Source organism: Mytilus edulis, chromosome 1 (assembly GCF_963676685.1).
Source record: "Mytilus edulis chromosome 1, xbMytEdul2.2, whole genome shotgun sequence".
Lineage (NCBI taxonomy): Eukaryota > Metazoa > Mollusca > Bivalvia > Mytilida > Mytilidae > Mytilus > Mytilus edulis.
In genome coordinates, this window is record NC_092344.1 from 115,570,491 (window position 1) to 115,598,379 (window position 27,889).

Consider the following 27,889-nt stretch of genomic DNA (forward strand, 5'->3'; position numbering starts at 1 on the left):
AAATATTACACTTTCCGTTCCTCCTAATTAAAAACCTTTTCTTTTTTCCACATTTCACAACTTTGTCATTATTGGAACGACCTTTAAAGAAAATTTTAGACTAATAAGGGTCGACAGAAAATAAAACACGAATAATCAGTATATTTTTTTCTATTTTGAACCCATTTAAAAAGTTTAAACTTGTTAGAATTTCAAGAAAAATGACCACTCAGATGAAATGTCATTACGAAGTTCTCTGTGTTGAACGTGATGCATCACCTGAAGATCTGAAGAAAGCCTACAGGAAACTTGCATTGAAGTGGCATCCAGGTATGATACATAAAATGTTGTCAAGGCCGTAACTAGGCATCTTATTTTAGTGAGGCAAAATAATTGAGCCGAGCGAAGCGAGGCGTTAAATTTTTTTGAAGGGTATGAAATGAATGGTGCAAAATCCTGCGTTCTAGGCATTTTTAGAGAGTTTGATAATGTTTTGAATTTGGACAGTTTTTATATAAATTGTTCATATTTAAAGACTTTTACTAATTACCAAATTTTTAACAACTTTATTTGAATTTGTATGTAAGATAATCATCCAAATATTAATTTAAATCTGCCGCCAGAACATAGAACAAACATCGATTCAGTAGAGTTTGCCAATTATTTCTATGGTGGGTTCAGTCAAATTGTTTTAGAATCATAACTTTGGTCTGCTGATATCCTTATCGCGATGAACATGGAGCATGGCAAGACCGCATAACCTCTCGCCACTCATGTATGCTCTTTTCCTAGATTTCAGTCGTTTCAGGGCAGTCTGTGTTTCTAAAGGTAGTACATTATCATCAACACAATGATCAATGTCTTCTTCCAATTCCTTCTCCATCAGCAATTCGGTAGCAGCATCGGTAGTAACAGTTTTGTTTGCAAAAGGGAATTAAGCTTTCCTATAAAGGCTAGCATCATCATACAGTCTCAGTTACAAAATATTAAACTCGCTTGTATGCTGACAAAGAGTAAACAAACTAGGGATAGAATGAGATAAGATACATGTATATGATCTATTTATAGAGTAAGTATATATGATATGGGTACAGGGGAATTAAAATGGAGTTTTGACGTTTACATGTAGGTCCGTAATTTCAAATTATTTCTGGAAATAGTCGGTGGTATTTTAGTTCCAGAATCTATAAATTTAGGGGTTAGGGGTTGGGGGTGTCTGATTCCGAAACCCCGAATATAAAGAAATGAAATTCCGTAGTCCCGAATAAGTAAAGACAAAATCCTGTGATAAAGGTTCTATACCATTCCTCAATAATGTCAAATTGGAATATGGGATGTTCTTTCAATTTTTAAGGTTAAAGAAACATGGATCATGAAAAACTAATCCATGCATGTTTCATATTATTTATATTTTATTTATCCATATATCCAGAAAGAATAGTTTAAAGGAATGATGACAAGTTATAGAAATTAAGGTTGAGACAGAACAACAAAAGACTATTTTATTTGTACATGTATATATGTATAAAAAAAATAATCAGTGTCGAAATTTTAGTGAGGCAATTGCCTCACTTGCCTCAAGGGTAGTTACGGCCTTGGTTGTAGGAAATTTAAAATTCTTCATAACTATTTGACAAAAAATGGCATTTTTATCACCAAGACAAAACTTGCAAATATAGGTAAAATACTGTCCACCTTCTTCCACGTTTCCCTACCTTTACTATGTAATGTACAGAAGGAAGTCGTAGGCAGAGATGGGTCCGATTACTTTCAATGTAATTGATTAAATTACAATTACTTTGTCATTTGTACGATTAAATTAAATTAATGATTACATCATTTCTGAAAGTATCTGATTAAATTAATGATTACATTGGCAAAGTAATCATGATTACATCTGATTACAATGAATTTAAAAACAAAACATTTTGAATGATGTGGATGAATAAACGTTTAATATAACTATAGCATTTTTGAGAACATATTTTATTTGAGTCAATTATAAAATGATAACTTCAAATTAAACGTCATCTAGTTAAATAAACACCAAATTTCACTACATATATATATACATTACACTTTATCACCAATGATCTCTAAATTATTTTGAATTAAATTTTATAAAGATATATCATAATCAAGAGGTTTTTTGTTTGTCTTTTGACCTCTTTCATAATTTATATGTATTCCAAGTTGCAGTTTATGGAAGTTTAAATATGGCTGAAATAAAGTTACCAGTTAAAACTATGTTAAATTTTAATAGAAATGTGTAATCAAATTGTAAACAATATGTATTAAAGTATTTATTAAAAACCATTGCATTTTACACGTCCAGTCCAAATACAAAAAAAAGTTTAAAAACATATTTGTCCAATTTTTAATTTAGTTTGTGCTAATTAGATAAATTTTCATGTCTGATTTATCTTTTATCATATATATTTCCCTACAGCTATACTCAATTGGTAATTGCAATAAAAACAAACCTTAATTAGTCTCCTACCTGTCAATTTAAAGTTGACAAAAATCACAAAAATTAACAAAAGATTATAATTCAGGGTTAAAGAAAAGTATTACTTGAATATATATCTATAACAGTTATAATCAAATATTAATATGAAGATCATTATAAAATGATGAATATACATGTATGTACAATATCTTTTACCAAGATAAAAGGTATATAATTGTATTATATGTCTCTGCTTAGGCTAATGATGACTTTTCAATACTGTAACAGTTTATTCTTTACTGAAGTAGACAAGCTTAAAGTAACCAAACCATTTTAGTATGTTAAAAATTTATCAAATATGAACAAAGAGGTTCATTTAATGACCAAAAACACAATTTTAGATTTTTTTCATTGTAATCAGAATGTAATCAAAAAGTAATCATGATTACAGGGTATTTTGAAAAGTAATTGATTAAATTAAATTACATGTAATCAGATTTTTGGCTGATTAATGATTACACTGATTACTTGAAAAATTGTAATCAATTACAGCTGATTAACGATTACAATTACAATTACCCCAAGTCTGGTCGTAGGCAAACAGACGTTCTTCTGATCTACACAGAGCGGCAAGTCATTAATAATTAATGACTTGCTGCTCTGTGTAAAAACATAAGTACGCCTGTGTGCCTACAACTGCCTCCTGTATAAAACCATCAACACACCACAGGACCAACTACAAATACAGATGGACCGAGACTCATTAGACAATTGGGCATATAGGGTATGCATTTTAATGCCACCAAATGCTATGTCATGTCAATTCACCGTAGCAGGTCCCCGCTATCAGCTTACACCTGTATACCAAGATATCAGTCAGTCCGTGAAAATCCCTAAGGTGTAATCATTTATAGTGATATTTTGAAATGGTCATCTCTTATTAAAAAAATTTTGCAACAAAGCCAATTTTACACTGGGATTTATAAGAAGGAACCTTAAACACTGCAACAAACATTTTATGGAAACCACCTACATTTTTTTGTACATCTGTCTTATTCAATAAGTCTTGGATAATTAAACTCAGGCACTGAGTCTGTATGGAACCAATGTCTACAGAAAGACCGTAACCTTATAGAACGTATGCAACGAAGAGCAGCTAGGTTCGTTTGTAAAGTCAATAGGCATACAAGTAGCGTCACCTCCATTATGAAGGACCTTGGATGAAACAGCGTCTGGTACTACTATACTTTATAGTAACGACCTGGTAGCCAGCCCCACTGAATGAACTATTATAGATTTGAATTTATTTCAAATACTGCAGTGAAGTGTAAAACTATGAAAAGTTTAAAGTAACAATTATGAACAACTAGTTAAGTCAGTGATGCACACACTCTTCCTGGAAAGTTTTACTCAGCAATTTTTGAGTTCATTTCAAGTATTACTATGGATTCATTTATTTTCTTGGATATCAATTGTCGTTGATTGATGAATAATTGCATTTTCATTGATATTTGATTTCGTGATTTTGCCAATCTCTGCATACAAAGCAAAAAGAAAATACACAATTCTTTGTTAACCTGTACCCACAAAATCCATGAAAATTGGTATTCAACGAATATTAATGAATCCACAGTATACAGATACATATACAGAGTAAATATACAGCCATCAGTTATAGATTCAAGAGGTACTATATCTTTGCCTAGGCAGTCCTGCAGTCAAAAAATGTTAAACCGTTTAAATAAAGAAATTATTGATATCTTCTGCAAGTGAAAAATGACAGATATGAAAAAATAAGACAAAAAATGGTACATACTATAATCATGGTCTGTGATCATAAACTATAGATATTTCAAACAACTTTTACAGATAAAAATCCTGACAATATAGAAGAGTGCACTGCCCAGTTCAGAATTGTACAACAAGCTTATGATGTATTGATTGATCCACAAGAAAGGGCATGGTATGATAAACACAGAGAGGCTATTCTTCGAGGAGGTATGTGTTGATACAAATGGAAAAAAAAATGGTTATTGCTTTACATTAATAAAAAAAAAATGATACAGTAGTTCTTTCCGAGAATAAGAAATCATATCAAATGACGGTATAGAAAACAGTAAAAAGTGAAATTGGAGAGCACTGCTTTTGTTCTGTGCATAATATTTTTTATATGACTGCAAAGAAAAATTTTCGTGGAGGATTAAATTTCGTTTATTTCGTGGAAAGAATATACATGAAATCAAAAACCCCACGAAATATAACATTTTATATATGATATTTTCCATTTATTGGAATCCACGAAATTAAATCCTCATGAAATCTTATTTACAAAATTTAAACCCCAAGAAAACTAGTGTTTCTACAGTATATATCCAGTTTTCATAAATATTCAACATTATCTTCGTTATTGGGTGACAGAAAAAAATGTGAAAGTGCAATAGCAACTTTTAAAGCAAAATATTCAGTAGTAGCTATTTAGAGAAATTAAAATGTTTAAACCTTAACTGAATAAATCATTGACCATTAGACTAAACTTTTCCTGATATTTTATGACGATATGTTTTGTTACAGATAAAAAGACTAAAATTTAAACAAAAACCAACAGTAACAGCTCAATTTGTTTCCATTTTTTGTAGGTTTAGGACATGGAGATAAATATGAAGATGAAAGTCTAGATGTATTTCAGTATTTCAATGCTAATTGTTTCTCTGGATATAATGATGATGAAAAGGTAGTTCAACATCCATATTACTTCACATTTTTGGAAGTTTAATATTACTGTGATCATGAATTATGTAATGCTAAATATGTTTTATAATTCTTTGTTTTAGAAATATGCCAGTCTGTCTTTTTGCTGAACCTTTTTATGCCCTGGAAGCAAGACAAAGGGGGCATTAAGTGTTACCCTTGACTGTTCTTCCATCCATCCAATTTTGTCTTTACACTCTTACTTTAGTTTGCCCTATTCAATTTTATGAAACTCATACACAATGCTAAAAACCAAAACTTGAGGTAGAGTTCAAACTTGGGCAGTGAGTCACCTACTTTTTGAGAAATAAGCCTTTTAAATAACTCTTTTTAAATAACTCAAGATCAATAAACTCTTCAAAAACTAGGAGTGACATAATGCTCTCAAGAATTATTTTCATGTATTCAAAGCAAAGATTTAGCAGCGACATTAATTTCCTCAGACTTACTTGTGTAAAATTTAGTTCAATGGAATTTATCAATCCCATGAACACTAGTTTGTGTCTTTTGTACTCCTCAAATTTCATACAAGTTCCTAAAAATGTACATTCAACAATTAGTTAAGTTTTTCTATGCTTTCTATAGAGATAGATTTAGTATTTGAGCATTAAGATTTGATTATTCATTATTAGAGATTATAAATATATAATTATATATGATATTGAGAAACCTTTAGAGTTAAGGACATTGATATATGACTTTTTTAAAGGGTTTCTATGCTGTGTATACTGAAGTTTTTAGAGTTATAGCAGAAGAAGATAAAACATTTATGGATGATGATGATGAGTATGAAGAACATCCAGAGTTTGGAGATTCAAAGAGTGTATATGAAGAGGTATTAATTATGTTAGGTTATTGTACCATGGAATCCCACAAAACAGAGAATTTTTAATTATGATAAGTTATACTACCATGCAAAGCTCTTGTGAAAGATATTTATCACTTTATATTTTCAAAGTTGATATTTTCTGCAAAATTTATCATGCATGCATGTTTCACTATTCTTTTAAATGCATTATAAAACGATGTAAAATGCAAATAATTGACACAGGGAATATGAAACTACTCCATCTATTCTAAAACTGCCTACAAAATCTGACATGAATACAAACCATTCTAAAATATGTTGAGACCTACAAAGCTCTGATTAAGAGTTAGTTCAGGAAAAAATATGTGACCTGATAGCTATTTTTGGATAATATTAAATAACCAAAAAGGTCGTCAGAATTCTGATGTATCCTTTGAAGAGGTAGCAACTTTTAACAGATTATTGTACCTCAGAGGTGTACAGAGATGTAACTATGTTAGTGAAAGGTACAATGAAGGAGCCAATTATGATATTTAATTAAAATGAACACCATATAGATTTTTATATATTTCAATGTTCTTTCATAGGTTGTGGCCCCATTTTATGGATTTTGGGAAAGTTACTGTACAGCTAAATCTTATGTCTGGGTAGAGAAGTATGATACTCGAGAGGCTCCAGACAGGAGATGTAGGAGATTAATGGAGGCAGAGAATAAAAAGCTCAGAGACGCTGCTAAGAAAAATAGAAATGAGGAAGTGCGAGTAAGTATCAAATGAAAAAAATTTATATGGAGCTTTTTTAGATTTTTTTTTTTTTAAAGATAGAAGACAGTAGGCTTTACCAAATTAAATCTGGCAGAAAGAACATATAAGCTATTGTAATATTATTCGCTCAATGTTTAATGTAAATTTTAATTTTACATGTATATGTATAATAGAAATAAGAAAGATAAGAATATTTTGTGAAATTCTGTTAAGACCATGTAAAATTATGAATTACGGCAAGTAACCTTTACCTTTCAACTATGTGCTATTTGTTATTGGCATTTGGAGTAGGAAAATAACAGTATTTATGTTTTTATTTTGCAGGAACTTGTTAAATATGTGAGAAAAAGAGATCCTAGAGTTAAGGCTTACAAGGTAATACTGAATACTGTGAAAACTTACTATATTGTGTACAAAGCAGCATGCTTGGTTATGATTTTTTTTACTCCTATTAAAATGAAATATTTCAATTAAGTTAAGTATGATTTGGTTTCAAGTAGAAACAGTATTGTTTTTCTTCCAAATGAGATCTTGGGTTAGAATTTTAGTCAAAATACAAAAAGAATCCTTCATTGTGGAACATATTTTTGCAGAGGACAGACATAGTCTTATTGAAAACAAGATGTCTTTTTAAAGCTTCACCCTCTTTTCAAATAGGTAAATGGTTCTTGCTAAGGGTTATGAGAATAACATCAAAACTGTATGTAAATGGGTTTAAGGGTCAATAGCTAGGATACTGACTTAAAACTGAATAATGTTCATTTGATAGCATTTAGTCTAAAAAATACACAAAATGCAAATCTTGATTACCTTTTCATGCATTGTAAAGAGTTTCTTTTTGAATTTTCAAATTTCTATAGAGTTTTGGTATGTTATATATAAATATCACTCAGATTTGTTTTTCTATTTACAGAAACTTTTAGAAGAGAGGGCTGAAGAAATTTCCAGAAAGGCCAAAGAAAACAGAGAAAAACACTTAAAAGAAAGATTAAAGTATATTTAGCTATCATTTTTGTTTCTTCAATTTACCATTTTAAATTTTCTGCTTATTATGATGCATGTTATAACTTTTTGTTGAAAATATTTTTATTTAGATATACAAATCAAATCATGTTTAATTTGTTTTCTTGGTAAAAGGTAGAATAGCAATTAAATCTTATCTGAATGTAATCAACAATTTGTTATGTATTTAAGTATTTATGCTCATTTTAAACTGTTTGATAAAGAGACTTTATCTTAGATAATAAATCTCTATGAGCTTTTTTTTGCAATGCTATCCTGGTAAACATGTTCATAGCTTTTTGTTTAAAGAAGATTTTGTTCTTATTTTTACTTTTTTAAATTCAGACACTTTGAAGATTATAAGGAGAATTCATTTTCTGCTGCACATGAGGCAGAATTAGCTCAGCTAGAATCTAATTTAGCAGAACACTTTGGGGAAGAACAGAACAATGAAGGTAATTGTACATAAAAATTATAATTTTCATTTTTGTCCATTCCTCTTGTTTTTGAATTTTTGCCAGATATTCTGAATTCTCTGGTTTTATCCATGTTTTGCCATTAACAATCTTTGCCCACTAACTCTTACTTTTCTTTCCATAATTTGACTACACATAGTTTAGAATGACATCTATGTCGCGAAATTTTTATAAAATTCTTGTTATTTTTTTCATCGTTTTTAAATGAAAAAAAGGCGCCACTGTTTAGTATATAAAATTCCAGAGAGAAATATTTCCTTCCAAATTTTCAATGGCTTATATCCCTACAATAAGCTCAGGGATCCTTCATTTGTTTCAGCTGTTAGTTTCTTTATTTATAAATTATCAATTTATAACAGTCTTTTACAGTGACTTGACTGTTAGTGTTGCTATCCACCAATTGCAACTCATTCAAAATTTTGACCAAATTGCAATTTGTTTTATAAAATCAAATTGTTCAACTGGTCAGAATATCGAACAAATTGTTCAGTCAAAATGTGAGAGTGCAAGGTGATAAAATAAAATATACTTACAATCCTATAAGACTTTAACTCCACTTTAATGTTGTTATTACTAAATTTGTCTATCAATCTGTATAGTTATATTATAGCCATTACCATACTAAAGGTAAAATGTTTTATTTTGAATTTCTATAAAAATGTCCAAACTAAGCTTTTATATAGTTTTCCTTTCGAAAAGGATTTTATATTTATAAGAATCATATATCATTTAAAATAATACATCATATATTCAGTAAAATACGTGTGAAATAACAATATCCTATTGATAAGTTTCCTTGGGGAGATAAGGCCAACTAAAATTAATTAGTAGATTTTCATCCAAATTTTTGAAAAAAATGGGGCGGGTGGGAGGATTTTATATTTTAATTTTTATTTCTTATGAAACCCTCTTGTGACTTGTTCTTCATATATGCAAGTGTAATAATAAGCTTTAATATATCATGTATATAGATGTATAAGGAATAGTATATAATTTTTCAAAGGTAAATAAATACCTCTGATTGGCAACCACTGTTCCACATGTAATTGCTGCTTTAGAAACCTATTTTTAGTAGATAGCAAAAACATAGAGAAATGCTCTCTTCAGTTCGACTACCTTCACCAAATTTATTTGTCTTTCTAAGCTATGTTTTTTTTGTCTCCATAAAATGAAACAAATATGCATTGGTATGCAATAAAAGAATTATGAGTACAGAATAAAATGAAAACTCAAACAGTTTTGAAAATAATAGGGTTGGTGTCTTTAAGATTCTTCTTTAGATGCAAATATGATTAAGATGAAAAACACGAACTTAACAAAAAAGAAGAAGATGTTTAATGACTCTATTGGGGATACTGGGACAGAAGGTGTTTGCTGTTTGTCAACAAAAAAACAATAGCCATGGGAAAACCTAAGTGTATGTTTGCCGACTTTTTGAACTCATTATACTGTCATAAATCTAACAAGTTCGTGCTTGTGTCAATTTTTTTAATCCAGTTATGTTTTTGTACCAATGTGTTCCAAGTTCTTTCTCTTTGGATATAATTCATCGTCCAAAATTTCTGCCACAAAGTCATTTTATCAATAAAAAATCCACGGTTTTCTAACCACAGAAATTTGTGTCATGCCGCGATTTGCGTTCTTGGACACAGCGTATTACTTGTAAACCGATTATTTTATACCCTTCTCTTAATCAATCTCTATTCTCGGTAGATGATTTTGTCATCATAGAGCTGCAGAATCATTTTAAATTACTCGAAGAAATACGAAAACCGAAGTTTGAAACAAGAAGTTCTGAAGGAAACGAAATTTTTGACGGTTACCTGAAACGGAAATGAACAAAATCCGGAAATCTTAATTTTTTGAAAATAAAAAAAATTGGGGCGGGACGATTTCGGTGGGGCGGGCGGGATGAAAATCTATCAATTAATTTTAATTGGCCTAACCTAAAATACTATTCTTTTGAATAAAGATTTTTTGAAACCAAAAAAGATTATCTCCCCTTCCTACAAACATATTGCAATTTCACAAATATTTTACTGAATATGAAATGTTTTTATTCACATAATGTGTGATTCTTATGAATATAGAATACTTTTCGAAAGAAAAACTATATAAAACAGTTCACCTTTAGTATGGTAATGGCTACAGTGTTCAAGCTAGGTTTTCAAAAGGGCAGGGTGCCAATCCTGAAAAAGGGCATTTAACGCGCGATATGATAATATGAAAAGGGCATATTTTAATAAAAGATGTTAATCAAACATTTGTGTTTATTCGTTGAATCACAGGTTATACAAGAACAACATCTTTAGCCCATATAGAACTCTATCTTTCTACTTTTAAGGCTGAAAAACTTGTCAAGCAGCTTGTCACACAACTTTTTTTATCATTGCTTGGCACAGTTGAACTTTATATGCAGTATGTTTTGAAAGGAGATCTGTTTCATACTGTTTCTATGGTCTACCACATTTTACCAGTTTCACCTTTCTACCCCTGCTGTGCTTGATGGCAATACAGCACAAAACAGCTGTGCTCAGTAAATTCACAATTTTAGGATATAAAGCAACAGTGAAAAATAGTATCAAAAATAAATGTAGAATATGTAAATGGGTTACTCAATGCTAGGAAAAAAATCAGATTGAGTTATCTTTCTTTATTCGGGTGTGCTCCTTCTTTGGAGGATTATAAACAGTACGTAAATATGATGTAAATATGATCACAATATGGCGGCCGATTTTGTTATTTTCGTATCAAAAATGAAGGCAGTCAATGACAAATACGTCTGAATTTTCTGTTTATTTTACAGAAAACAAGTAAAACAATGTCTTCAACGAGTTTATAATGGTTTTCCAACTTTCTGTCATTACGTTTCTTCCATGAAACTACGGTAAACATCGCAAATTGTGCCCAAGTTGTTGTATGCACATTTCTTCAAAGATAATTGCCGACTGACCGATTCTATTTGAACGAATTAATGTTGATGATCATTAATGACCCATCCAATAAACGGATTACCTATAACAACAGATTATGACACCAGTTGTAACCATTGATTAGCTTGGGGTGGTAAACAAAGTCATAATCTTTTCCCCAGGTAAAATTTAGTAATTAGCGTATCATATCAATACGCAAATTAATATGCAATCGATCTTCAAAAAAGGGCACAGGGCGCCAGTCGAAAAAGGGTGGGCACCGCGCCCTCTGAAGACGGCCTAGCTGGAACACTGGGCTATAATATAACTATACAGATTGATAGACTGATTTAGTAATACCATCAATAAAGTGGAGTTAAAGTCTTATAGGATTGTAAGTATGTTTTATTTTATCACCTTGCACTTTCACGACTTGACTGTGGTTTTCTACATTAGTTGGTTCAAATTTCTGACCAGTTGAACAGTTTGGTTTAATAAAACAAATTGCAATTTGGTCAAAATTTTGAATGAATTACAATTGGTGTATAGCAACACTTACAGTCAAGTCACTGTAAAAAGTTTGTTGTTTTGAAACAGATCTATTCTGTTATTTGTTTTCTATTTATATTATTTTTGGATACAGATGAAGAGGAGTATTATGGTGATCTATTCTGTTATTTGTTATCTGTTTATGTTATTTTTAGATAAAGATGAAGAGGAGTATTATGGTGATCTATTCTGTTATTTGTTATCTGTTTATGTTATTTTTAGATGCTGAAAGCTGTGATGACGAAGAGGAGGAAGAGGAATATTATGATGATCTATTCTGTGTGGCATGTAACAAGTCATTTAAAAGTGAAAAATCGTAAGCTTGCTATATTTCCCACCAAAATAAGTTTCAACACCTGTCAGACACTTAAATACCATCCTGTCTTTGATTGTATCTTTACATTAACCTCACACTTTGAGGATTCAAATTTTAGTCTTCAAAATGTTTTTATGCTCCTGCATCAGCAGAGGGGGCACTAAGTTTGCCCATTTGTACATACAAACATAATTCAAATTGGTTTCTGTTCACCACTTAAGTTTTTCTCTACCAAATGTTTTGAAACTTATACACAATGCTTATTACCACAAAACACAGATCAAGTTTGAATTTTAGTAGCATCATATTTACCGTTCTAGAGCTATGCCCCTTTACATTGGAAAAATTCTTGAATTTTTCCTTTTTATTCTCTAAGTTTAGTTTGCCATAACCAAATGTTATGAAACTTATGCACAATGCTCATTACCACAAAACTCAGATCAAGTACAAATGGGTAGCGTCACTTTTATTTTTCTTGAAGTATATCCCTTTATAACATTATGCAAGCAGGAGCATCATCTTTGTCCCATGGACACGCTCCCCATTTATTTTAGAATAATTATGAATTATGATTTTGATCTCTTTCGCCTTAACCTGTAGCCTTATACCTGTCATTTAGTCTACAACGATACAGTACAATTGTATGAAGTTTATCTACTCTAAAACACTTTCTAATTAGTATGAATGTGTTTGTTAGCACAACTTCTTTTTTAAATCAGAAAACAGATGTTATGAAAGAATATATACATTTGGTTTAAGGGTTGTTTAATTTAATTTTTTAGTTATAAATGTCTTGAAATTAAAAAAATCATACCTTAAGTCTTTTCTTGACATAAAGAAATAGAAAAAAATCTTGTTGGTGATGTTTTAAAAGAAATGAAATAAATTACAACCGTAATGTATTCCAATAGAGGATTTTCAATCTATGTCATTACATACATTAATTTGATTTCAGATATGTGAATCATGAGAAATCCAAGAAACATAAAGAAGGTGTTGCATTCCTAAAAGAAGAAATGAAAGAAAGTGGTGATGGTATAGATGAACCCCTTACTCTAAATGAAGATGATAATTCTGATGAAGAAGAAATTATTTCTTCCTCTAAGTATGTTTGTTCAAATTTTAGGCCATGTAAAAGTAATTTTCAGATTCTCAACCATGTATCTTCTTCAGCTAACAGAAATTCTGAATGAAAATTATTTGATTTTTATATTGAAAAAGTTCCATTTCACAAATGATATTTGTAATTATGCATATAATATGCCATTTGTCAATTGTAACATACTGCAACCTCAAAAGAGAAATTTTATGAACTGTTTAATATATTGCAACTGAAGAAATTACTCCCCTCATTAATTTTAAATTCCTGTTCCCATAATGGGATAATGAACTTAAGTCAAGTCATTTTAATTTTGTTTGGAAAATATGTTTATTAAAATCATTAATTTTTTATACCTTTTATTTTGTAGACTTTCCAAAAAGCAGAAAAAGAAAAAGAAGCAACAACAGAAAAACATTTCAATGGTGCGTAAATATAATTTTGGGATTTGAGCTTCACTGATGAGTCTTTTGTAGACAAAACGCAAGTCTGGCATATATACAAAATTTAGTCCTGGTATCTATGATGAGTTTATTTCCTCATGACCAGTTCATTATTTATTGTTATGACCATTAATTAAGCAAAGTAATTGACAATACTTATTTTCTATTACTACAGAAGAAAATGAACTGTGTTAAAATGAATTTTTGAAAATCAGGCTAAATTTCAAAAAGGCATTTTAGATAAATTTAAAAAAAAACTGCATAGTAGCCGGCACAAGCAGGTGTATACATTAAGGACACTTTGAATTAATATTTATGAATACTGCAGCATTATCTATTGATATTGGGTTTGTAGTTGGTGACCAATATGTAGATATCATATGTCTACATGAAAGATAAGTATTTTAATCAGGCTTTCTGCACTAGGCACAAGGTTGGCCTGGTGGGCTACAGGACACATTTTATAAGTTCTATTATCTTTCTGTTTGTGATATTTTTGATTTAATTGATAATATTTTATCTTTTCGTAATATATGCACTTTGGCATATCAATTAGCATTGTCCCTTGGTGCCTCTTGCAGTTGTGTCACTCTATATACTAGTACTGACTCCTCTGCACCAGGCATGAGGATGACATGCCAGTTATGTGCAACTTCTTACAATATCTTACCATATCATTAATGTCCTGATACAGATTTTAATTTGCACCCACCATGCCATATAGCACCATCCCTTGGTGCCTCCTGCAGTTAAGCTAGATATATTTAGCCTACTCACAGAATTCTTTTTGTTTTTTTCTAGAGGTGTGCCTGAGACAAAGGTTTTATATTTACTCCTTATACGAATATATGAAAACTGTTGTTTCTTACTTGTTTTTGTAACTATGTATACTGTATTGTTTATTATAATTGTAAAAATAATATTATAAAGATTTTATATTATGCTCCTTGTGGGCCCATTTGATGGAAATAAAACATCTTCTTCTTCTTCTATGTCTGGAGTTTTGGAATATATATAATGATGCAACATTGGAACTTAATTAATTAAGTTTTTAGATTTAGCTAGATAACTGATTGAAAATATACTTGCAAATATCTTTGAAAAAGTCCCATACATTTTTATGCCCCACCTACGATAGTAGAGGGGCATTATGTTTTCTGGTCTGTGCCTCCGTTCGTCTGTGCATCTGTTCGTCCGTCTGTGCATCCGTTCGTCCGTCTGTGCGTCCGTTCGCTTCAGGTTAAAGTTTTTGGTCAAGGTAGTTTTTGAAGAAGTTGAAGTCTAATCAACTTGAAACTTAGTACACATGTTCCCTATGATATGATCTTTCTAATTTTAATTCCAAATTAAAGTTTTGACCCCAATTTCACGGTCCACTGAACATAGAAAATGATAGTGCGAGTGGGGCATCTGTGTACTTGGGACACATTCTTGTTTAATATAAATTCAAATTCAGCTGTTTTAGTAGAAACTGATCGCAGATCAAAGAAATCAGTTCTTTATCAGAACTGTAGATATTATATATCCTTTGTTGGAAATAGTTCATTCACTACTTGCAGAATAAGTTTGAGATTTTTCACAATTCAAGTATTACAGATTCATTTGAATGGTAACATATTGTGGATTATTAATCATCTGTTATTGTGGGTAAAGGGGAAGTGCATATTTAAATGTTCAAAGAGTTGCAAATTTTCTGAAGGCTTGTATGTAGACTTCGACAAAACGACAAAATCAAATATCCATAAAAATTTCCTCAATCTACAAAAATTCAATGTGTTAAATAAAAGTATTGGTTTTAAGTTTGTAGTTATATTGTGTGGCAAAATACAAATTACATGATGAAAATTTCCTTTTCTATGACTTTAAATTATTTTTCTAGGTAGATGAAGATGACCTTGTAGAAAGCACTTCCTCTTTAACAGTGAATGATAAGGAAGAGGATGAAAATAAAGTTAAACAAAGGTTTGTATAAATGCTATAAAGACAATTCTGTTTCTTTTTATACAAAGTTGATTAAAATCCAACCAGAAATACCCCTAAGATAACTTTTAAACAAATATGTATATTTTTTAGCTCACCTGGCCCAAAGGGCCAAGTAAGCTTTTCCTATCACTTTGCGTCCGGCGTCAGGCGTCCGTCGTCTGTCGTCCGTAGTCGTTAACGTTTGCAAAAATTTTCTCCTCTGAAACTACTGGGCCAAATTAAACCAAACTTGTCCACAATCATCATTTGGGTATCTAGTTTACAAAAATGTGTCTGGTGACCCGGCCAACTAACCAAGATGGCCGCCATGGCTAAAAATAGAACATAGGGGTAAAATGCAGTTTTTGGCTAATAACTCAAAAACGAAAGCATTTATAGCAATCTGACATGCAGTAAAATTGTTTATCAGGTCAAGATCTATCCGCCCTGAAATTTTCAGATGAATCGGACAACCCGTTGTACGGTTGCTGCCCCTGAATTGGTAATTTTAAGGAAATTTTGCTGTTTTTGGTTATTATCTTGAATATTATTATAGATAGAGATAAACTGTAAACAGCAATAATGTTCAGCAAAGTCAGAGTTACAAATAAGTCAACATGACCGAAATGGTCAATTGACCCTCTAAGGAGTTATTGTCCTTTATAGTCAATATTTAACAATTTTCATAAAATTTGTAAATTTTTACTAACATTTTCCACTGAAACTACTGGGCCAAGTTCCTTATAGATAGAGATAATTGTAAGCAACAAGAATGTTCAGTAAAGTAAGATGTACAAACACATCACCATCACCAAAACACAATTTTGTCATGAATCCATCTGCTTCTTTTGTTTAATATTCACATAGACCAAGCTTAAGGTGAGCGACACAGGCTCTTTAGATCCTCTAGTTGTGAGATGTATAGCAAAAATCTCTTACTGCCTTGCACAGTATATGTTATTTTATTAAAAGCATGTTTTTTTTCCTCAAAGTATTATATTGTAATTTAAAATTCATTTTTCTTTTTTCAGCAACAAATCTAAAAAAGAGAGAAGAAAAGAAAAAGAACTGCAGGAGAAATTGAAGGTTATATTTTATACACTGCTTTAAAGACAGTACTTTTGTCAAAGTCAAAGATTTTATTGATGTGGAATCCAAAATCTGTATTGTCATCAAAACACCAAAAAAAAACTGTCATTAATGTGTATGTTAAAGTTGTAATTTTTAGCTCACCTGGCCTAAAAGGCCAAGTGAGCTTTTCTCATCACTTGGCGTCCGTCGTCCGTCGTCGTCGTTAACTTTTACTAAAATCTTCTCCTCTGAATCTACTGGGCCAAATTAAACCAAACTTGGCCACATTCATCATTCGGGTATCTAGTTTTAAAAATGTGTCCGGTGACCCGGCCAACCATCCAAGATGGCCGCCATGGCTAAAAATAGAACATAGGGGTAAAATGCAGTTTTGGCTTATAACTCAAAACCCAAAGCATTTAGAGCAAATCTGACATGGGGTAGAATTGTTAAACAGGTGAAGATCTATCTGCCCTGAAATTTTCAGATGAATCAGATAACCCGTTGTTGGGTTGCTGCCCCTGAATTAGTAATTTTAAGGAAATTTTGCTGTTTTTGGTTATTATCTTGAATATTATTATAGATAGAGATAAACAGTAAACAGCAATAATGTTCAGCAAAGTAAGATTTACAAATAAGTCAAATGACTGAAATGGTCAGTTGACCCCTTTAGGAGTTATTGCCCTTTATAGTAAATTTTTAACCATTTTTCGTAAATCTTAGTAATATTTTACAAAAATCTTCTCCTCTGAAACTACTGGGCCAAATTAATCCAAACTTAACCACAATCATCTTTTGGGTTAGTAGTTTGAAAAATGTGTCTGGTGACCGGGCCATCAAACCAAGATGGCCGCCATGGCTAAAAATAGAACATGGGGTAAAATGCAGTTTTTGGCTTATAACTCAGAACCAAAAGCATTTAGAGCAAATCTAACATGAGGTAAAATTGTTTATCAGTTCAAGATCTATCTGCCCTGAAATTTTCAGATGAATCGGACAATCCGTTGTTGGGTTGCTGGCCCTGAATTAGTAATTTTAAGGAAATTTTGCTGGTTTTGGTTATTATCTTGAATATTATTATAGATAGAGATAAACAGTAAACAGCAATAATGTTCAGCAAAGTAAGATTTACAAATAAGTCAAATGACTGAAATGGTCAGTTGACCCCTTTAGGAGTTATTGCCCTTTATAGTCAATTTTTAACCATTTTTCCTATATCTTAGTAATCTTTTACAAAAATCTTCTCCTCTGAAACTACTGGGCCAAATTAATCCAAACTTGGCCACAATCATCTTTTGGGTTAGTAGTTTGAAAAATGTGTCTGGTGATCGGCCATCCAACCAAGATGGACACCATGGCTAAAAATAGAACATGGGGTAAAATGCAGTTTTTGGCTTATAACTCAAAACCCAAAGCATTTAGAGCAAATCTAACATGGGGTAAAATTGTTAATCAGGTCAACATTTATCTGCTCTGAAATTTTTAGATGAATCGGACAACCCGTTGTTGGGTTGCTGACCCTGAATTGTTAGTTTTAAGGAAATTTTGCTGTTTTTGGTCATTATCTTGAAAATTATTATTGATAGAGATGTAAACAACAATAATGTTCAGCAAAGTAAGATTTACAAATAAGTCAACATGACCAAAATGGTCAATTGACCCCCTTAGGAGTTATTATTCTTTATAAAATTGAGAATGGAAATGGGGAATGTGTCAAAGAGACAACAACCCGACCAAATAAAAAACAACAGCAGAGGGTCACCAACAGGTCTTCAATGTAGCGAGAAATTACCGCACCCGGAGGCGTCCTTCAGCTGGCCCCTAAACAAATATATACTAGTCCAGTGATAATGAACGCCATACTAATTTCCAAATTGTACACAAGAAACTAAAATTAAAATAATACAAGACTAACAAAGGCCAGAGGCTCCTGACTTGGGACAGGCGCAAAAATGCGGCGGGGTTAAACATGTTTGTGAGATCTCAACCCTCCCCCTATACCTCTAACCAATGTAGTAAAGTAAACGCATAACAATACGCACATTAAAATTCAGTTCAAGAGAAATCCGAGTCTGATGTCAGAAGATGTAACCAAAGAAAATAAACAAAATGACAATAATACATAAATAACAACAGACTACTGACCAGCAAAATATAGTCAATTTTTAACAATTTTCATAAAATTTGTAAATTTTTACTAACATTTTCCACTGAAACTAATGGGCCAAGTTCATTATAGATAGAGATAATTTTAAGCAGCAAGAATGTCTCTAGTTATACAACCGCAAACAAATTTTTGTGGTCGTATATTGGTATATTGGTATGACGTTTGTCTATGCACTATAACTTTAGTTTAAGTAAATAGAAATCTATGAAATTTAAACAAAAGGTTTATGACCAAAAAAGGAAGGTTGGGATTGATTTTGGGAGTTTTCGTCCCAACAATTAAGGAATTAGAGGCCAAAAAAGGGCCCAAATAAGCATTTTTCTTGGTTTTGGCACAATAACTTTAGTATAAGTAAATAGAAATCTATGAAATTTAAACACAAGGTTTATGAACACAAAAGGAAGGTTTGGGATTGATTTTGGGAGTTTTGGTCCCAACAGTTTAGGAATTAGGGGCCCAAAGGGTCCAAAATTAAACTTTATTTGATTTCATCTAAAAATGAATAATTGGAGTTCTTTGATATGCCGAATCTAACCGTGTATGTAGATTCTTAATTTATGGTCCTGTTTTCAAATTGGTCTACATTAAGGTCCAAAGGGTCCAAAATTAAACTTAGTTTTATTTTAACAAAAAGTGAATTCTTGGGGTTCTTTGATATGCTCAATCTAATCATGTACTTAGATTTTTGATTATGGGCCCAGTTTTCAAGTTGGTCCAAATCAGGTCCAAAATTAAACTTTGTTTGATTTCAACAAAATATGAATTCTTGGGGTTCTTTGATATGCTGAATCTAAACATGTATTAAAATTTTTGCTTATAGGCCCAGTTTTCAAGTTGGTCCAAAATTAAACTTTGTTTGATTTCAACAAAAATTGAATCCTTGGGGTTCTTTGATATGCTGAATCCAAACATGTATTTAGATTTTTGATTATAGGCCCAGTTTTCAAGTTGGTCCAAATTGGGGTCCAAAATTAAACTTTGTTTGATTTCCTAAAAAAATGAATATATGGGGTTCTTTGATATATGCTGAATCTAACCATGTATTTAGATTTTGATATTTGTGCCCAGTTATCAAATTGGTTCACATTGAGGTCTAAAGGGTCCAAAAATGAACTTTATTTGAATTCATCAAAAATTGAATTCTTGGGGTTCTTTGATATATATGCTGAATCTTACCATGTATTTAGATTTTGGATATTGGACAGTTATAGGTAAATGTCCAATTTAAAATTTTTAAGTTTTTAAGTTTAAGTTCGTAGACCACATTCATTCTGTGTCAGAAACCTATGTTGTGTCAACTATTTAATAACAATCCAAATTCAGAGCTGTATCAAGCTTGAATGCTGTTTTCATACTTGCCCCAACTGTTCAGGGTTCGACCTCTGCGGTCGTTTAAAGCTGCCCCCTGCGGAGCATCTGGTTTATAACAAAAAATTATATGCACAAATGAATAATTGCTACTGAAAGAACTTTTCCATACACAAACAATTTTTTACAGTAGGAGTGAATTCAATTGGACAAAGCTATGACGCATTGTTAACAGTAAAACAAACTAGAGGCTCTTAAGAGCCTGTGTCGCTCACCTTGGTCTATGTGCATAAAAAAAAATGACACTGATGGATTCATGACAAAATTGTGTTTTGGTGATGGTGATGTGTTTGTAGATCTTACTTTACTAAACATTCTTGCTACTTACAATTTTCTCTATCTGTAATGAACTTGGCCCATTAGTTACAGAGAAAAATATTTTGTAAAAACTTACCAAAATTTATCAAATTATTGAAAATTGTTAAAAATTAATTATAAAGGGGAATAACTCTTTAAGGGGTCAACTGACCATTTTGGTCATGATGACTTATTTGTAGATCTTACTTTGCTGAACATTATTGCTGTTTACAGTTTATCTCTATCTATAATAATATTCAAGATAATATCAGAAAACAGCAAAATTTCCTTAAAATTACCAATTCAGGGGCAGCAACCGTACATCTGGTTGTCCGATTCATCTGAAAATTACAGGGCAGATAGATCTTGACTTGATTAACAATTTAACCCCATGTCAGATTTGTTCTAAATGCTTTGGTTTCAGAGTTATAAGCCAAAATATACATTTTACCCCTCTGTTCTATATTTAGCCATGGTGGCCATCTTGGTTGGTTTGACGGGTCACACGACACATTTTTTTAACTAAATACCCTAATGATGATTGTGGTCAAGTATGGTTAAATTTGGCCCAGTAGTTTCAGAGTAGAAGATTTTTGTAAACGTTAACGATGCTGGATGCCAAGTGATGAGAAAAGCTCACTTGGCCCTTTGGGCCAGGTGAGCTAATAATTAACATGATGATTTTCTTGAAAACAGTAATTGTTTGCTTTAAATGATTAAGGTACAATTTTGAAATGTGTATTCAAAATGAAATAAATTTCTGTTTGAAGGCAGTAAAATCCATTCCAAGCAGCTTTGTAGGCTGAGAAATGCATCAGTTTAAACATATAACATATGAATTTGATTATTTAAAGTAAAGGTATTATTTTGTTAACGATTTTAGAATTTTATTTTAGAATAAAACTGCTGAAGAATGTCAACCAGAAAGTGTAACAGACAGTGAAAATAAAGATGTGGATCAGAATGAAGACAGACTAAAAGCTGATTTACCAGAAACAAATGGAGTATTAGCCTTCAATGAATGTAGTACAGAAACAGATGTTAAATCTCAGAATAAACATGAAAATATTGTCAAGGTAGATTAAAAAGTATAAGTTCATTGATAAATTGTTAAGGTGTATTCAGGGCTCACGCTACCAGGCGACTTGGGCAAAGAAGTGGCTTTCCCTACCGTTACTTCGCTTTCCCCGACCCCCAAAAGCGAAAACAAGTCACCCTGTTGTTTATGATACTCGCTTTCAGTCGCTTACTTAATCGGACATTTTCAATTTTTAGCAAGTTGATAAAGCATCAATTTTTTATTGATAATTAAAGAAATTCAGACATTGAAAACGATTTATTTTCTTAAGAAAAGAGGTTTAAGCATTGTCTATACAGTGTGTAGCAGGTTATTTAATAAAAAGACAACTTTTTATCACTTCATGCACTTCCGGCATGGCTGGTGCTTGTTACTCGAAAACGTACATCAACCTAACTTTCGGCAGCAAAATAAGTTTGTTACTTCATTCAAAAGTGATAAAAGTTGCCTCCAGTAAATGTTTAATCCATTTATTGCATTAAAAACGTAATGTTCCTTTCCAAATAGCTTGTCAAACATCATTTAATTTTTTTAATTTTCTTGCATTTGTCCGACATTGACTGTTTCTAACTATGGATCGGAACCGGACCAGCTATGACCGAAATCCGTATTTTACAATTATAACTACAGACGCATGGATGGAACAGCTGACAGAAGAATATTGATCCCAAAAGGAAAAATTAAGCATTCCATACACATTAACATACTTTTGGTTACATCTAATTGATTGATGTATCTAATTCAAATAATATATGGATTGTTTCAAATTATTGATTAAAGTTGCCCAACTCTGACACTATTCAGTATTGTACTAATATCAATATATTATGGCCCAGCTTAAATTTGTATATCTTTTGACGAGAAACACTGAATTTCATACACAAGGTAGTTTTAAATTAAATTGTAATTGATGTATTATAATTTCTTTACCTTTTTGAGATAAAAAAAATCTTTTAGTGCTAGATATTTAGTTGGTAGTTTCTCACAAGAACCTTAACCTAAACAACTTTGAATTTGAACTGATACTTTAATTGTATACTCAGATATGAATTGAACAAAATAAAAAGAACATTATTTACATATGACCCTTTATACTATAGTAAAAGGCAAACATTGTAGCGCAGCGCGGGAAGGAGCACTTCTCTTTCAAATCTCACCACTTCTCCCTATCAGTTTTAAAAAGAGAAGTCACTTCTCCGTATGATTCTGAAGTAGTGTGAGCCCTGGTATTGAAATAAAATATTTTTATATCACAAAAAACAGAAGTGGAGGTTATCAGACAGACCATTAAGGCATGATTTGAAAGGTGATCAAAGGACACATTTGTCATAAGTAGAATTCAACAAACTTTCATCCATATAAGATTTTTAATATGACATCTTCAATGAGATCTGAATCAAGTATAGTGTTTCCTATATATTGTAGTATTATTGGTGGTCAAAAGCTTTTAAATGTTAGAAATGCTTTCATTCATAGACTTCCTAAGAATCAAATTAGCTTTAAAATGAATTGATTTCTTCTATTGTAGGATTGGAAGTGTAATGTGTGTAGTGTAAATTATCCTACTAGAAATAAATTATTTGGACATATAAAAGAAAGTGGACATGCTTTACGTGTAGAGGAGGGTACTGCAGACAGTGGGAAAGGAAAGAAAAATAAAAAGAAAGGCAAACGATGACCAGGGATTCTTACCATAGGTTCTTTGGAAATAAACAATTGACGATTCTTAAATGGGAAATGTTTGTTAATGATTGAAGATAAGCAGTCATTTGGTGGAGTTTTATGTGATAATCTCAAGACCAATCAATTAACTTTTAAAAGAATAAAGGGATAAAACATCAATTTCAATTGGTTTGTCTGCATTTATGTAGTCTATGCATATTTGGGAGTGATATGTTTATGTTTTATACCACCGCAAAATTTTTTTGCATCGTATAATGGTATCATGTCGTCTGCGTCAATGTCTGCATTGTCGTCCGAAGACGCATTTTGTTTCCAGAAAATAACTTTGTTTTAGTGAATGGATCTCTATAATTTTTTACCAGAAGGTTCAATAACGCTAAAGGAAGGTTAAGATTGATTTTGAGGGTTATGGTCCCAATAGTTTAGGAATTAAGGGCCAAACAGGGGGCCCAAAATAGCATTTTTGTAGTTTTCAAACAATAACTTGTGTTTAAGTGTATGAATCTCTTTGAAATTATACCTCAAGTTTCCATATCACGAAGGGATGGTTAGTATTAACTTTGGGGATAATCGCTCAACATTTTTTAGAATTAGGGGTAAAAGGGCTAAAAAGGGGAAAAACTAGGTTTTTCTAGTCAATTTACAATTAAGACAATTTAAAAGCAGTGTAAGAGAGGTAATTCAAAAACATTTAATATACAATGTTAGGCATGTTCTAATTTAACTCCCTTACACTTCTTGTAAATTATGTATAAAGAAATGTCAGGTTTGGACTAATTGCAAAGAAAAAGGGCAGTTTTCAATTTTTTTCCCCAAAATTCTCAAATTCCAAAATTTTGAAAAGTTTGAAGAAGAAATCTTTAATTGCACAATATTGCACAATATTGCACAATAGATTTGTAAGATTTTGACATTTGTTTTGTGTCAGAAACTCATATTTTGTATTATCATAAACACTACAAAATGCTGTTATTATAATTAGAAATTCTGTACAAAATTGGAACAATTGACCTGCACAACTTTAATATATTTGGTAGAAATATGACATTGATGGTTGTTATTCATATTTAAGTCGAAAGTGTACTATTCAATGAAATACATTTCGACAGTTACAATTAAAAATAGATTTTTCATTAATTTGGACAACAAATGTTCAACCAAACTTAAACTGATAGATAATTTGTATTATTAAAAAAAAACAAGAATATTAATACTACTTCGATATATAACAGGAGTCACACACAAAATAATAAGACAGACCACATCAACCATCAACACCTGACACCTCCAATGCTTATATCCACTTCCATTTGAACTTTGGTAGATAGTTGTCTCATTGGCAATCATATGACACTTCCTAATTTTTATTATAGTTATAATTCAAATAGTTGGTTTCCAAAATGGGATGAATGAATTAAATCCAATAGAAGAGAGGATGTTTTAAATAGAGACAGAAATTTTGCCTTGCAAAGGACATTTGTGGATCCCTATTAGAGTTGTTACAATAAACTATTATGTGGTCTTAAAATAGTTGTTGCAATGAATTGTTAAAGGACCTTCAAAAAAGTTGTTGTAATGAATTGTAATAAGACCTTTGAAAGTTGTTGCAATGACATGTTATGTGATCATAGAAGAGGTTTTACAATACATTACCATGTAAGGTATCAACAGTCATAGTAATGGTCTTAAAAGAGTTGTTGAAATGAGTTGTTAGGTGGTCTAAAAATAGGTGTAAAATGAATTGTTATTTTGTCATAAAAGCATTGTTGCGATTAATTATTTTGTTGTCTAAAAAGAGTTTTAGCAATGAATTGTTATGTTGTCTTAACAGAGTTGTAACAATGAATTGTTATGATGTCTTAACAGAGTTGTAACAATGAATTGTTATGATGTCTTAACAGAGTTGTAACAATGAATTGTTATGTTGTCTTAACAGAGTTGTAACAATGAATTGTTATGTTGTCCTAACAGAGTTGTTACAATGAATTGTTATGTTGTCTTAACAGAGTTGTTACAATGAATTGTTATGATGTCTTAACAGAGTTGTAACAATGAATTGTTATGTTGTCTCAACAGAGTTGTAACAATGAATTTTTATGTTGTCTCAACAGAGTTGTAACAATGAATTGTTATGATGTCTTAACAGAGTTGTAACAATGAACTGTTATGTTGTCTTAACAGAGTTGTAACAATGAATTGTTATGATGTCTTAACAGAGTTGTAACAATGAATTGTTATGATGTCTTAACAGAGTTGTAACAATGAATTGTTATGATGTCTTAACAGAGTTGTAACAATGAATTGTTATGTTGTCTCAACAGAGTTGTAACAATGAATTTTTATGTTGTCTCAACAGAGTTGTAACAATGAATTGTTATGATGTCTTAACAGAGTTGTAACAATGAACTGTTATGTTGTCTTAACAGAGTTGTAACAATGAATTGTTATGATGTCTTAACAGAGTTGTAACAATGAATTGTTATGATGTCTTAACAGAGTTGTAACAATGAATTGTTATGATGTCTTAACAGAGTTGTAACAATGAATTGTTATGATGTCTTAACAGAGTTGTAACAATGAATTGTTATGATGTCTTGAAAGAGTTGTAACAATGAATTGTTATGATGTCTTAACAGAGTTGTAACAATGAATTGTTATGATGTCTTAACAGAGTTGTAACAATGAATTGTTATGATGTCTTAACAGAGTTGTAACAATGAATTGTTATGTTGTCTTAACAGAGTTGTAACAATGAATTGTTATGATGTCTTAACAGAGTTGTAACAATGAATTGTTATGATGTCATTACAGAGTTGTAACAATGAATTGTTATGTTGTCTTAACAGAGTTGTTACAATGAATTATTATTTTTGTCTAAAAAGAGGTGTTACAATGTCCAAAAAGAGTTTTTACAATGAATTACTTTGTTGTCTAAAAAGAGTCATTACAATGAATTATTATGCCGTCTAAACAGAATTGTTACTTTAAACAAGTAAATCATCTTCAAAGAGTTGTTGCAATGAATGATTATATGATCATTAAAGATTTATGGCAATGAATTATTTCGTTGTTTAAAAAGAGTTGTTACAATGTCTGAACTGAGTTGTTACAATGAATTGATCTTTGATCTCAAAAGAGTTGTTACAATGAATTATTATGCCTTCTAAACAGAACTGTTACTTTAAACAAGTAAATCATCTTCAAAGAATTGTTGCAATGAATGGTTATATGGTCATTAAAGATTTATGGCAATGAACTATTTTGGTGTCTAAAAAGAGTTGTTGCAATGAGTTGTTATGTTGTCTTAAAAGAGTTGTTACAATAAATTGTTATCTGGTCTTAAATTTCTTTATGTAGAAAATGATGGATTAAACCTGGTCTATGAAATTGAAGGAATTGTGTAGTCAAAAAATGTTGTAGCTATGAGATATAATGTTGCCTTAAAAGAGTTGTTACTATTACTTGGGTTTAAAGGAGTCATAGTGAAGATTTGCAATATCGATTGAAAAGAGTTTTTGAAATGAATTGTTCAGTTGATTTAAAAGAGTCATGGTAAGGATTTGTTATATGGGCAAAAAAAGAGATGTTGCAATGCAGTATTATGTTGTCTAAGAAAGAGTGGTTGTAATTAATTGTAATATAAGATCTTACAAGAGTTGTTAATAATATATTGTTTTGTTGTCTTAAAAGAGTTGTTGCAATATATCGTATCAGCTTCACAAATAATACACGATGGTTTTGAAGTATAGATTCGGATACTGACATTGTTTATTATCTTAATAACGTTTTATAGTATTCCTTTATTTGTTTTTTAAAATACTACTTTTACTTTTTAGTGTGTTCTTTTTGTGGGATTTATTTGACGTGACTCGGACATCCCGTCATGGTGTAATTGTTCTATGATAATTTCTGTATTCGTGTTTTCGTTTTTTATACGACCGCAAATTTTGAAAAAATTTTCGTCGTATATTGCTATCACGTTGGCGTCGTCGTCGTCGTCGTCGTCGTCCGGCGTCCGAATACTTTTAGTTTTCGCACTCTAACTTTAGTAAAAGTGAATGGAAATCTATGAAATTTTAACACAAGGTTTATGACCACAAAAGGAAGGTAGGTATTGATTTTGGGAGTTTTGGTCCCAACATTTTAGGAATTAGGGGCCAAAAAGGGCCCAAATAAGCATTTTCTTGGTTTTCACACTATAACTTTAGTTAAAGTTAATAGAAATCTATGAAATTTTGACACAAGGTTTATGACCACAAAAGAACGGTTGGGATTGATTTTGGGAGTTTTGGTCTCAACAGTTTAGGAATTAGGGGCCAAAAAAGGGCCCAAATAAGCATTATTCTTGGTTTTCGCACAATAACATTAGTTTAAGTAAATAAAAATCAATGAAATTTAAACACAATGTTAATGACTACAAAAGGAAGGTTGGTATTGATTTTGGGAGTTTAGGTCCCAACAGTTTAGGAATTAGGGGCCAAAAAGGGACCCAAATAAGCATTTTTCTTGGTTTTCGCACCATAACGTTAGTATAAGTAAATAGAAATCTATGAAATTTAAACACAAGGTTTATGACCATAAAAGAAAGGTTGGGTTTGATTTTGGGAGTTTTGGTCCCAACATAATAAGGGGCCCAAAGGGTCCAAAATTAAACTTTTGTTTGATTTCATCAAAATTGAATAATTGGGGTTCTTTGATATGCTGAATCTAACTGTCAT

The 27,889-nt window shown here is 31.2% G+C and overlaps 1 protein-coding gene across 1 annotated transcript; it reads left to right on the forward strand.

The window, feature by feature from the left end:
- LOC139501330 (dnaJ homolog subfamily C member 21-like) lies at positions 1-23,330 on the forward strand. Its single transcript, XM_071290367.1, has 15 exons — positions 1-309; positions 4,298-4,426; positions 5,065-5,159; positions 5,886-6,011; positions 6,572-6,745; positions 7,073-7,123; positions 7,662-7,741; positions 8,096-8,205; positions 11,910-12,003; positions 12,959-13,108; positions 13,473-13,527; positions 15,425-15,507; positions 16,539-16,593; positions 21,307-21,486; positions 23,017-23,330. The coding sequence occupies exons 1-15, from the start codon at positions 201-203 to the stop codon at positions 23,164-23,166; spliced, it is 1,641 nt and encodes a 546-aa protein (XP_071146468.1). The 5' UTR covers positions 1-200; the 3' UTR covers positions 23,167-23,330.
- The last annotated feature ends 4,559 nt before the right edge of the window (positions 23,331-27,889 follow it).